This window comes from Arachis ipaensis, chromosome B6 (genome assembly GCF_059453495.1).
Source record: "Arachis ipaensis isolate K30076 ecotype BB chromosome B6, ASM5945349v1, whole genome shotgun sequence".
Classification (NCBI taxonomy): Eukaryota; Viridiplantae; Streptophyta; class Magnoliopsida; order Fabales; family Fabaceae; genus Arachis; species Arachis ipaensis.
The window spans coordinates 115,975,784-115,989,565 of NC_142441.1; the positions used below are offsets into that span (position 1 = coordinate 115,975,784).

The window sequence follows — 13,782 nt, forward strand, 5'->3', positions numbered from 1 at the left end:
TGTGGATTGTTGAGATTACAATGTTACTATAGCACATCTTGTTTGCCACAACTCTAAACACACAATCTTAATTTAACAAGAGTCATCACAACAAATGATTCAGGTCAAAATGCATACCTAGAAGTTATCAAACATGTACAAAGTTGAAAGATCTTAATGAAATGGTTTCCAGTATTACTATTATCATCTTTTGTCCATATGGAAAGAGATGTATAAGACAAATGTGAATATTAAAAAACATCTGGAAAGTCATCATTTAAGCATGAATGCACCACTAAAACAGAGTAGAACTCAGTGTCAGGAAAGTGAAAATGTGCCGAACTTCAAAGTTCTAAGCATTATACTTTAAGAAAATATATTTTTTTTCTTTTTTATTTTTACAATTTAAACTCAATAAGTATATTCAAATATATTGAGTGTTTGTTTCATATCACTAGAGTGAGGGAATCCACTTTGGTCGTTCGTGTATTAAAAATCAAATTTTAACAAAAATAATATTATATAATATTTTATCAGGATCTTTTACGGTGTACATGTTTGCTGTAGATTTTATGAATGCATTTTGACATGGAAGGTTTGTTGTGTAGAATCTTTCCTTACGCTTAAATTCAGTGGCTTTTAGGAGTGGGCAAGATGATGTGTCACAGTTACATCATAATCTCCATGATGCAGTGAAAAATATACAAATCCAATGTTGTCTACTATGGCTTTCTGAGACTCAGTTTGCCACTCACTGATGAGCTTGTCCACAACGTCATCGGCAGGAATATTATTTAAAAGGAAAAGTCTAGGGGGCCAGCAACTTTATTAAATTTTGGCTAGCATGTAACCAGTGAGAGCCATGTCCTTGAAACCAGCTATTACCGCACCGGCAAATATGATGATCCCTTCAACAGAAGGATGAGAGTATCCTTCTCTTAGAATTTCTTCCAAGTGCTCTGCGTGCTTCCCATGCAAAAATCAAGAATGAGAATATAATTTGATGTCTTATCATTAAGTCATAAGCTATAGTTAATTAAAGTAGTACAACTTTATTCTAAAATTTTAAAATCATCTCTATCAAATTTTAAGGACGACACTAATCAAATTAGCATATGTTTTCATATTTTAAACATTGTCTAGAATTTAGAAAGGCCTGATTTGGATCTGAATCCACAGTCACTTCTGTGAGCCATATTGGAAGTGAAGTAGTATCAAAAACATCAAAAGCAGCTCTCATGTAAGCAAGATTTGGCTGGCCAGCATTAAAATGGCCTTGTAGCCCTATTGCTGTTGATATTCGTTCATTTCCTGGAAATGAACGAATCTTCGCCTTTTTTGCAATATAATTGGCTGGCAGCTCTATCACCACTATATTCAATAGTGTAATACTTATTCATGAACAACAACAGTTTTGAATCAAGCTGGTAAGTTTTAGAAAAATACTCTATCTGAAGCATTTTCACCAAGATGGTCCTCAGAAGCTGAAGTGGACGGAGATTCTCATTCACCGCATTCCATGCAATGAGTTCACCTTCATACCTTGAAACCAAAGAATTTATTCTTTTTTATACTGCTTTCCATAGTGATCAGAATCGAACCGATAATTAACCCAACCAAAATACTAAGTTATCGGATTACTGGTTCAACTATTAGCTGATTGGTTAAATCGGTAAATCCAGTCATAATTAAATAATTATATAAAATTATATATTTTATTCTCATAATAAATATTTTTTATTTTATTTATTAAATTTATACTTATTTTATATTTAAATAATTTATTAATTAATTTATATTTATTATATTTTAAATTTTTATTGAAAAAATAATATAATAGATATCATAATTTTATAAATAAAGAAGATATGTTATGATTAATAAAAGTAAAACTAAAATTAAATAAATATAAAACATAACATTTAATTTAAGATTTTAGGTAATGGGTTTGTCTTAGACCCGGGTTTATATATATATAAAATTTTTACGTAATATATATATTAATTAATTCATACAAAAGCAAATGCAAAGCTGGTGCAATGTTTAGGCTATGCGTGCTAATCTTTCATGTTGTAGGTTCGTATCCTCGTGGTACTATTTTAGAATTAATTCCAAAAACGCAAGGGTGAAGAGCAATTTGACACAAAATGGCCGATTTTTAGCGGGTTTACCTACCGTTGATCGGTCCGATTTAGATACTAATCCGAGGCTTTTTTTTTTTTTTGATGGTGACACTTGCTCCTTCTAATAATGTTTCATTTATATGTATTATTTGGAAGCTCACCTTACTTCTATGTACCTACATATTTAATTCAAACACTTAGTCTTGATGGAAGTAGAACAGAAGCATAAACTTTCATGTTTGGTATGCACACTTTTAACTAAAAAATCAAAAGGGTATGCACTTGCTTACCCTCTCAATGCTTTCATCTTGATGTGACCTCCGTTGCTCTTTGGTGAATGATTGTAAGAAAACACTATCAGTCCATATTTCCACCTTTGAGTTCTTGGTTTGCATAGTTGAATCAGTTTCACTTCACAAAATTTGAAGGATGTCTAAATAAAAGAAAACCAGAACCATTTGAGCATTTGACTATTTCTTTCATGTTCTTAAAGCTGAGAAACATTCAGGTATTAAGTCTAGAAAGTAATTCACTAGACCTCAAAAAGAATCTCAGCAGGGCTTGAGTGGTTGGCCACTATGCTACCTTTTAGTAGAGTCCAAGATCCATGCTTTGCTATCGCCTGACCTCCTTGAATCAGCTCAGTTGCATTCATTTTAAATGTAACTGACACAGTGTGCTTCTTTAACTGAGCTGAAACCAAACTGAATATGGAAACAAGGTCACGAATTTCTGGTTGAAACAGAACTCATGATGTTCCATTCAAGTTCAACTGAGGTATAAAACTCCGTTCACGACTGCTCGGCCTTGTGGATGGCTATACGTCATTCTGGGGAGACTGGCGAAAAACCTCGGCAATGTGAAACACGGCAGCAGGAGCACCTGAAAAAAACACTCCGATGCTCAAGTCACAACAAGATATAGAGAAAGTAATACTAATAAGAGAATGAAATGTATTTGTGACCTGCCTTCTACTGAGTTACCGAGTCTATTTATATAGACGAGTGAAGCGTTTAGCTTCCCTTTGCTTGTTCCCATATTTTAGTTTAAGAGATGGTTGCCATTATTGATAACAGATTGAGGGTGACGTTTGACTCGTTTGTTACTCTAGTCAAATTGTGGTTGATTGTTTCTGGATTATTTGGTCGGTTTTTATTGTTGATGCTGTTGCCGAATTTATAGGGTACACGTCATAGCCCCCAAGCTTGTCTGGTCTTTGTGCAAAAGCAACGGACAAGCTTTTAACGTGCTCTGTCCCTATGTGTGTTTTTTCCCGCGCGTTTTGGTTTGATCATTTTTATTTTTTTGCGATCTTGGGCCTTCCATGGGTTGCACTCAATTGTTAAAAAACAAAGAGGAAATTCAGAAGAGAGTGAGAAAAACACAAGAGACTTTTTGCCTTGTGACTCATGTCGCAATTAATGTTCCTTCTCACCGTTTGAGTTTTCGATGTTGCTTAGTGGTTATCACTTGTGCTACCCACGATGTTTAGTGGGCTTGTAATAATAGCTTGTTTGTTTTGGAATTGCCGTTTTGTTCTTTCAAATTCTTCCACTTGTGCTACCCACGATGTTTAGTGGGCTTGTAATAATAGCTTGTTTGTTTTGGAATTGCCGTTTTGTTCTTTCAAATTCTTCCTCCCGATTGAAAGTAGCATGACTTCTAAAGGTTAGTTTCTTTCTCCTAAGGTATTTTCTCTATTTTTTGTTTTTTGCAAATGGCGAGAGAGAAAGAGAAAGAAAAGCAGAAAGCGATTGAAGAGAAGAAGGATAACCCGTACCATTGGGTACATGACGACGTGAGGACTCGTTCCTCATCGTACATTGATGTCGAATCAATGTGCGAGCTTAAGGGTTTGAAGGTAGTGAAGGAGGGTTTGGGTACGGCTGTTGAGCTTCTCCACTGCTCTGGCGAGGATAGGGTTTATGAGAGGAGGGGGGACTGGCAATACTTCTACATTTACACACCCTGTCTTACTGAATTGCGTGTTAGATTTCCATTTTCTACTTTTGAGTGCGATGTTTTGACTCAACTAAATTGTGCGCCTTCACAGTTACACCCTAATTCATGGGCATTTTTTTGTGCTTTCTAGTGTCTGATGGATTTCCTTTCTTTTCCTTGTTCTCTGTCTGTGTTTTTCTCACTGTTTCAGTCTAAAGGGGTTTGGAAGGGGTTATGGGTTTGTCTAAGCAGCTTTCCTGGGCGTTCCCTTTTCCTGTTATATAAATCCTCTTTTAAAAACTTTAACTCATTGTTTATTAAAGTGCGGCCGGTAGAGTCTGAGTATCCTTTCTATTTGGATGACGAGCTTATAGAGACGTTTCCCCTATATCGGTGTTCGGAGCCGATCCAAATTCTTGAGGCTACTGAGCGGAATGAGGAAGAAGATTGTTTGTTAGATTTTTTGATAGAGAGTTTTGCTAATGGAGAGTGTTTATCCATACCCAAAGTTCTTCACTTTCATGATTCTGGTGACAGTGAGGGTTTGAAAACTTACATAGGTAATGCTTGGCTGTTTGTTTTTTCTTTCATGTGTTTATTTTCTTTGATTTTTTTGCTTTGTGTTTGTAGGTGGGCGAGTTCCTCTTCTTGATCCTTCACGATTTCAGTCATTCTTGAAAACGAAGAAGGAGAAGGGTGCTAGTGGCTCTGGGACCGTGAGGGAGGGTGGTGGCGATGCTGCTCAGTCAGCTGCTCAGCCGGCGTCTTCTTTTAAGAGAAAAAGGGATGACACCGAGAAATCCCTGGAGGTTATATCTAAAGGTGACAAGGAAGCTATTGGTGCTGGTAAGTCTGCCTTTGACAGGAAAAAAAGGCTTCATGGCTTCGTCCCTGGTACCAGTCCTCACTCCTTGTAGAGCGATCAATTTCCATTTGCCGATCTTTCTGATAGGGTCTCTCAGTATCCTGGTGACATGCTCATGACTCGTCGGATTGGCATGGAGGGGATGGAGAAGTTTATTCAGGTTGGTGTATTTTGCTTTTCTCTTTTTCTTTTTTGCTTGTACTGTTTGATGTCTTATGCTTTGCATGTTGAATGTATTGTAGATTGTTGCTTCGCGGCTGATGTGCGTTGGTCGGACGACTGAACTGCTTGGTGCTGAACAGCAGGTGGCAGTGGATAAGATCTCGGATCTGGAGAGGTCGTATAAGGACAAAGTTGCTGAACTAGAAAAGTTATCCAGAGAGAAGGATGAAGTTATTGTTAATGTTACGGCAAAGATAAAGGAATCTGAAGAGGAAGTTATTCATTTGCGGGATCAGATTCGGCTGCTGCAAGCCAAGATGAAAGAGGGTGATATCTCTAAAGGCCACCTGACCTCTAGGGTTCATGAATTGGAAGAAGAGGGGATGGAGATGTTTTCATCCGGATTTAACCGTGCTGTTAGTCAAATTGCTGTGTTAGCTCCCGAGTTTGATTGCGGCCGACTTGATGTGACCAAGATAGTTATTAGTGGGAAGCTTGTTGTGGATGGGACTGTGGAGGACCATGGTGAGAACGTCCCCCCCTTCTTAACTTATGTATATTTCTGTGGTTTGTCTATTTTGATATTTTGGTTGTCTTTTTTGTGAACAGAAGTGACTCTTTGTTTGTGCTGACTAAGTTTGGGTCAGTTTGACAATTTTAGTATTTTGATAATATTATATATATATATATATAACTGTTTGGTTAAATATTTTTGCATTTGAAAGTAGGATAGAAGAGAAAATAGGAATAGATCGGTGATTCATGAACTGTCTGAATTTGATAATTTTGACAAATTGGGCGTCCGGCCTCGTTAAAACCCTCCTTAGGTAAAACCCTTATTTGGGAAAAAACCTCTAAGGGGAAAAAAGAGTACCTTCATCTGCGGATTGTACAAGTCATGATCTATACAACTTTAATGAAGAGATATTCCAATTTCCTAATAGTGAGTCGCCTTGTAGTGTTCGGAGTTGGTAAGCTCCCATTCCGAGCACTTTTGAAATCCGAAATGGTCCTTCCCAATTCACGGCGAGTTTGCCGTGCGATGGGGGTCATCTTGCTTCCTCTGTCCTCCTGAGGACTATGTCTCCTTCACTGAATGTCCTGGGTACTACTTTTTTATTGTGTCTTCTTTCTACTAGTTGTTTTATCGCTCTTTGTTTGATGGCGGCGATGTCTCTGTCTTCCTCCACGAGGTCTAGCTCGGCCCTCCTTGTATCGATATTATGGTTATGATTGTATAGCTCGGTCCTTAATGTGGGGATGCCGACTTCGATCAGTATCAGTGCCTCTGTTCCATAGACTAACTTGAATGGAGTCTCACCTGTTGTATTTTGTATTGTCGTGTTATAGCTCCACAGTATTTCTGGGATCAAGTCTGCCCATTCTCCTTTAGCATCATTGAGATTTTTTCTCATTGCCTGCAAGATTACTCGGTTAGCAGCTTTGGCCTGCCCATTTGTTTGTGGGTGTTCGAACGAGCTAAAATGATGTTGTATGTTAAAGTTTTCCAAAAAGGATGCAAGTTTGTTATCTGTAAACTGTCTACCGTTATCCGATATTATTTCCTTGGGTATTCCGAATCGGCATATAATGTTTTTCCATATGAAAGATCGTACCTTTTTAGTCGTTATTCTTGCTAGTGGTTGTGCTTCTATCCATTTTGAGAAATAATCTATTGATACTAAGAAGAATTTTACCTGACCTGGCGCTATTGGGAATGAGCCGAGGATATCGAGGCCCCATCTGTAGAAAGGCCAACTTACCTCCATACTGTACATTACCTACGCTGGCTGCATTGAGATGGTGGCATGCTTTTGACAATTGTTGTATATTTTGACCTTTGCTATACAGTCCCTCTTCATTGTCGGCCAGTAATACCCTGTTCAGATAATCTTGGCCGCCAGAGCTCGTCCTCCTATGTGGTTTTCACATACGCCCTCGTAGACCTCGTTCATGACTTCATTTGCTTCGTTTTTGCCGAGGCATTTTAGTAATGGGTGTGAGAAACCACGTCTGTATAGTTCTCCTGCTACAGTTGTGAAAAAACTTGCCTTTCATCTAAAGTTTTGAGGACTGGTCTCGTTGCTGGGTATGACTCATGTATTAACATATTCAGGAAAAGGTATTCTCTAGTCGTTTGTATGAGTGATGTTCATTATGCACAATGATTCGATGCTAGGTTTTTCTAGTGTAAGTTGTGATAGTGCCGATGTGTGTGTGCTTGCTCTAGTAGCGGCAAGCTTAGATAATATGTCCGCTCTAGTGTTGTTCTCTCTATGCACATGTGATATAGTAAATTTATCAAATTTTGAAATAAGATCCTTTACTATGAGCCAATACCGCTCTAACAAAGGATCTTTTACCTGGAAGTCTCCTTTAATTTGTTGGACCACTAAGAGGGAGTCACAACGTACTATCAGGCTTTGTACTTGGAAGCTGAGGGCGAGCTTGAGACCTGCTATGAGCACCTCATATTCGGCTTGCTTATTACTTGCCGAGAAGTGGAATTGTAAGGATTGCTCGGCCATTACTGTTTCTCCCTCCTTTAATACTATCCCGGCTCCGCTTCTTTCTCGGTTTGATGCGCCATTTACATGTAACTCCCAAGTCTGCTCGTAGTGATGCTCGTCAGGTGTAAGCTCGAAAACGAAGTCTGCCAGGATTTATGACTTCAGGGCCGGTCTTGATTAAAAATGAATATCAAACTCAGAAAGTTCGATAGACCACTTGGTCAGTCGTCCTGCCAGTTCTGGTTTTGTTAGTATTTTCCTTAGTGGTTGATTCGTCCTTACGATTATTGTGTGGCTCTGGAAGTAATGTCTTAGCCTCCTTGCTGTTGTTACTAGTGCCAAGGCCAGTTGTTCTATTCTGGGATATCTTTTTTCTGTTGGCTGCATGACTCTACTGATGAAGTATACGGGTTTTTGTGTTTTTCCTGCCTTAGTGACAAGAACCGAGCTTATAGAATAATTGGAAACAAATAGATATAAATATAAGGGTTTACCGACTTCTGGGCTCTGTAGTACTGGTGGCAAAGACAGGGTGGCTTTAAGTTCGGCGAATGCTGTCTCACATTCCTTTGGCCACTCGAATTTTTTACTTTTGGATATCGTCTGGAAAAAATGATATGATCGGTTTGATACTGCGGGCAGAAATCGTGACAATGCGGCCACTCTCCCTGCTAGTTGTTGTACTTCCTTTATTATTTTTGGACTTGCTATACTAAGTATCGCCTAACCTTTTTCAGGGTTAGCTTCGATTCCACGTGAAGTCAGCATGAAGCCGAGGAACTTGCCTCTTTGTACCTCGAAAGCACATTTCTCTGGATTGAGTCTCATATTATATGCTCGGATCTGATTGAATATTTCTTTGAGGTCATTGCAGTGCGATCTTTCTGGTGTAGTCTTGGCGACCATGTCATCCACGTAGATCTCCATGTTCCGACCTATTTGTTGGTGGAATACCTTGTCCATTAGTCGTTGATATGTTGCACCTGCATTCTTTAGACCAAATGGCATTACTCTATAACAAAAATTTCCATGTTTAGTTATGAAAGTTGTTTTGCTCTGGTCTTCTGGATGCATAAGGATCTGGTTGTAACAAGAGTATGCATCCATGAAGCTTAAGCTTTTGAATCCTGAATCATTATCTACCAGTTTGTCAATGCACGGTAGTGGGTAGGCATCCTTTGGGCATGCCTTGTTAAGGTTTGTAAAGTTGACGCACATGCGCCACTTACCCGAGTTTTTCCTTATCATTACCATGTTTGAGAGCCACGTGCTGAAGCGGATTTCTTTAATGAAGTTGGCACTGAGGAGCTTCTTAGTCTCTTCCAGAGCTGCGTTTACCTTTTTTGCTCCAAGGTTCCTTTTCTTTTAAGCCACAGGTCGGATCGCTCTATTGATGGTGAAATTGTGGCAAATGACGTTTGGGACTATTCCTGGCATGCCTGCCGGGGTCCAGGCAACAAGTCGGCGTTGTCTTGTAGTACTTTTATGAGTTTTATTCGTTCCTCTCCTTCAAGAGCTCGGCCAATGTAAGTAAATTGTTCTATCTTTGAGGTCAGGGGAACTTTCTAGAGTTCGTCTGCCGGCTGAGATATTTCTTGGGAATCTTCCCGAGGATCGAGTTCTGCTAGGGATAATACTTCATTTGTGCCATGGATAGCCTTGACCTTTTTTTGATATTTGTCCCTCATGTCGGATCTTTATAGCTTGCATTGTAACACTGCCGAGCTTGTTGGCGGTCTGAGTGGACTGTTGCTATCCTACCATCCTGTGCCTGAAACTTAACACATAAATGTAAGGTAGACACTACTGCTCTGAATATGTTCAGAGCAGGTCTTCTGAGAATAATATTGTAAGGACTAGGGCAGTCGACTATAAGGTACTGGTTATCAATGGTCCGTGATAATGGTGTCTCCCCCATTGTTATTTTTAACCATATGTAGCCTTTTATTGGGACCCTCTCTCCGGAGAACCCTACTAGTTCTCCGAATGAAGGTTGCATGGCTTTTTCAGATAATTTCATTTCTTGGAATTTAGAATAAAAAAGGACATCTGCACTACTACCTGGGTCCAAAAGGACTTCTCTTACCAATAATCTGCCTGCTTGGATGGAAATCATCACCGGATCGTCTAAGTTTGGGATAGACGACACTATGTCGGCCTGGTTGAAGGTAATTTTGATATCTGTTGTATCCTTGTTCCTTTGTGGTACTATTACTTCGATTGCCAGCATTGCTCGGTAACTTCGCTTTGGTGGGTTAGGGTTGGACCATCTACTGTCATCCTTTTCTTCCGAGGTTCGCTGATGCCCTTCTCAGTCTCGAATGTTTTCCTTGCTTCTTCTTCCTTTGATGTATTTGTCCAGGAGGCCTTTCCGGGCTAACCTTTCTAATAGGTCATTGGCGATTATGCATTCGTCCGTCGTGTGCCCATACTTCTGATGAAAAGCACAGTATTTGTTTTTGTCGACGAATCATTGATCCTGGTAACTTCCTGCTTGGGTGGGGGTTTTATTATTTTGGCGTTGAGGATTTCTTTAATTATTTTTTCTCTCTTTGTGTTGAATCTGGTGTAATTATCAGATTTTGGGGTGAGCTTGAATGGCTTCCTTGTTTCCTTATTGTTTGGCGATCTTATAATCTTATCTTCTTTTTTCCTGGGTGGTTGTCTGTCCATTTTCTGAGCCTTACGGAGTTCTTCAATCTCCATTTGTCCCGCTGCCCTTTCTCGGAATTCCTTGAGCGTCTTCAATTTAGTAACCGCGATTGTCTCCCGGAACTTACCGGGTCGGAGGCCGGCCTTGAGGATGTGCAAGTGGACTGCTGGGTCTAGATCTGGTATTTCCATGGTTGCTTCGGCAAACTGAGTCATGTATTCCTTAAAAATTTCATGTTGTCCTTGTCTGATGGTGCCGAGGTAATCTTATCCGTGTACGTATATCCTTGAAGCTGCGAAGTAGTTGATGAAGGACCTTGCTAACTCTTCAAATGAGGAGATCGAACCTGCAGACAATTTAGAAAACCGAAGTAATGCAGCACCATCAAGATAAGTAGGAAAGGCTCAACAAAGTACAGGTTCATTGTTAGCGCCATTGAAAAACATCATGGATTGGAATTTTTTAACATGAGCACGGGGGTCACCAATCCCCTTGTATGGCTCAAGAGTGGTAGGCAACACGAAATTTTTTGGCATCTGAAAGTTGGTGATCTCTTTGGAGAATAGGTTGTCTAAGGTCAGCTTCTCTTTTGGCAGATTGATGCTCAATGGGTCTATGTGGCTTTGTGCTGAGCCTTTGGAGTTTCCTTCCTCGTTCTTTCCGGCGTTGTTATGGACGGACAGCTCAGCTATCCTTCGGACTTTCGCCTGGAGTTCAACAATCTAAGCTAGGAACTCTGCTTGTATGGGTTGATGGACCCCATTATCAGCCATCCTTGCGGATCGGAGATCCTGTAAAAGAGGAGAATAAAGAGCTTGGTAAAGGAAATAGTGGGGTTAGATGAATTTCGGACCCCACGATGGGTGCCAAATGTTCCGTTCAAGTTCAACCGAGGTATAAAACTCCGTTCACGACTGCTCGGCCTTGTGGAGGGCTATACGTCGTTTTGGGGAGAATGGCAGAAAACCTCGGCAATGCGAAACACGGCGGCGGGAGCACCTGCAAAAAGCACTCCGACGCTCAAGTCAAAACAAGATATAGAGAAAGTAATACTAATAAGAGAATGAAATGTATTTGTGACCTGCCTTCTACTGAGTTGCCGAGTCTGTTTATATAGACGAGTGAAGCGTTTAGCTTCCCTTTGTGTGTTCCGATATTTTGGTTTAAGAGATGGTTGCCGTTATTGATAACAGATTGATGGTGACGTTTGACTCGTTTGTTACTCTAGTCAAATTGTGGTTGATTGTTTTCGGATTATTTGGTCGGTTTTGATTGTTGATGTTGTTGTCGAATTTATAGGGTACACGTCACATGATATTAGAGATAATAACAAGTCTAAAACATAGATGGTATGTATGAGAATGCTGTCTTCAAAGTTCAAACTTCAAAGTGTAAGTTACTAGTAAAGCTGCATAGCATTCCTTTCTTAAGTCGGACCTTCTGGGAGAAACTATCTGATGGTTGAGTCCTGTTTCGCTCAACATTGAATCTATTGCCTGCATTAGATATTCGTTCCTCGATAGAACCATTTTCCAATACTATCCGACCATCTATGTTGTGATCAAATCCTGGATTTATTATAATGCCTCCACCATATTGAGCTCTTGGTGTTTCTGCCACACACTGCTTCATCAAGGCATTATCAACATTCAACAACCGCCTATGTATTAATGGTTTACAGAAACTATCACATAAATGGTTCAAGTATTTATCTGGTTTAAGTTGTATTTTTAAATTATCATGTATTCTTGAACCTCAGAAACAAATGATGAACATATACAAATATTTAGTAGATTAGAAAAAATACTTTCTAGTATTCTAGTTTCATTATTTTAGTATATGATTCTTATTCATGAGACTTTATGTGTTCTTGCCTCAGTAATAGCAGAATAATCATAAGGTAAGGAATGGATGCTAAGTCCTACATTTATTTAATAGATATGTTAGTTATATGCTGAATAATGTAGATGGCATTGAAAGAGAAGAAAAGAGAGATATAAACCTGACATCACTAAAAGCAAAGAGGTGCTAAATAATAATTTAGAGCCTTCTGCAGTAGTCTTCATCTTTTCACTACTAAATAAAGCCTTCTCTTTTTATGTTACTATAAGGCATATATATTTGAATATAATTCAGTTGTTTAAGAAGAACAATTGCTGGTTTCATCACGAAACCCAACGAATGAGTATAGGCCAATAAGAGAACGTCTCGTGATATGACATATCTTAAGCAATGTTAGATGTTCACTGTCACATAAATACACAACAAAATTCTTTGGTACATTTTGAAAATATTTATGTGAAATTTTATAAAATCATCATAGATAATTCAAAGCTTTTATAAATATTTAAGATAGCTAACTAATAAATAGACTATGTAAATATCATGGTTGTTAGGAACTTCTATGATAATTTATTATACTGCATTTGGACATATATCTCTACTTAGTGAAATAAATAAGAGTCGCACAATTTGGCCATAAATTTAAAGTGTTATAAGGTGATGCATTTTTAAATATAAATTGTCATTTTGTGAGTAGGGATGGCAAAACTCTCCGAATCGCAGAAATCTTAAAACAATCAATATTAAAAACAGTGCAACAATCATTAGGTTCTATGATAAACCACTATTTTATGGTTTATCTTGTGCTCAATTGAGTGATTTTTATCAACTCTTTACCCACTTATTCATACTATTTGCATGGTTTTACATTTGCCTTCCTAATTATGTGCTTTGATTGAAAACATGCTTCTTTGGCCTTAAGTTTCCTATGTTTAATCCTCTCTTATTACCATTAGATGCCTTGATATGTGTGTTAAGTGATTTCAGAGATTACAGGGCAGGAATGGCTTAGAGGATGGAAAGGAAGCATGCAAAAGTGGAAGGAATACAAGAAGTTGGAGAAATTGCTAAGCTGTCCAGCCTAACCTCTTCACACTCAAACAGCTATAACTTTAGCTAAAGAGGTCCAAATGATGCGGTTCCAGTTGCGTTGAAAAGCTAACGTTCGAGGCTTCGATTTGATATATAATTTGCCATATCTTCTCCGAAGTTAGGCGATGCGAACGTGTGAATGACGCGCCCGCGTTGCATCTGCGAACTTCAATCCGCGCGGACGCATGGACGACGCCTTCGCGTCACCTTCCCGTGACCTGAACGTAACAGAAATCACTGAGAGCGATTTCTAGGCTGTTTTTGACCCAGTTTTCATCCCAGAACACACAGATTAGAGGCTATAAAGTGAGGGAATGAATCCATTCATACAATGCTTTCATAATTCATAATTTTTAGTTTTAGATGTAGTTTTCATAGAGAGAGGTTCTCTCCTCTCTCTTAGGATTTAGGATTTTAGAATTTCTATTAGTTTAGTTCAACTCATCTTCAGTCACAGGTTCAATATTCCTTTTATTTTATATTTCTCTTTTACTTTCAGATGCTTTAATGCTTGTATTAGTTATGTTGCCTAATTGGCTTATGAACTCTATGTTAGAATTGATTTCTTTATTTAATATAATTTGAGGTATTTCAGAATTATGATTGCTTCCTTTT

At 38.8% G+C, this 13,782-nt stretch overlaps 1 protein-coding gene and 1 pseudogene across 1 annotated transcript; one reads left to right on the forward strand and one right to left on the reverse strand.

Annotated features, from left to right (window-relative positions):
- Nucleotides 1–549: 549 nt before the first annotated feature.
- On the reverse strand, nucleotides 550–12,299 carry LOC107647155 (endo-1,4-beta-xylanase 5-like; annotated as a pseudogene).
- LOC148562411 (uncharacterized) lies at nucleotides 5,018–5,685 on the forward strand. Its single transcript, XM_088489690.1, has 3 exons — nucleotides 5,018–5,068; nucleotides 5,151–5,624; nucleotides 5,680–5,685. The coding sequence occupies exons 1-3, from the start codon at nucleotides 5,018–5,020 to the stop codon at nucleotides 5,683–5,685; spliced, it is 531 nt and encodes a 176-aa protein (XP_088345816.1).
- Nucleotides 12,300–13,782: the final 1,483 nt, after the last annotated feature.

Bases quoted from the DNA above. Each gene is read 5' to 3' on its own strand.
- LOC148562411 (XM_088489690.1), top strand. From the start codon at position 5,018: ATGCTCATGACTCGTCGGATTGGCATGGAGGGGATGGAGAAGTTTATT. The intron at 5,069-5,150 runs GTTGGTGTATTT...AATGTATTGTAG, and splicing joins GGATGGAGAAGTTTATTCAG to ATTGTTGCTTCGCGGCTGAT.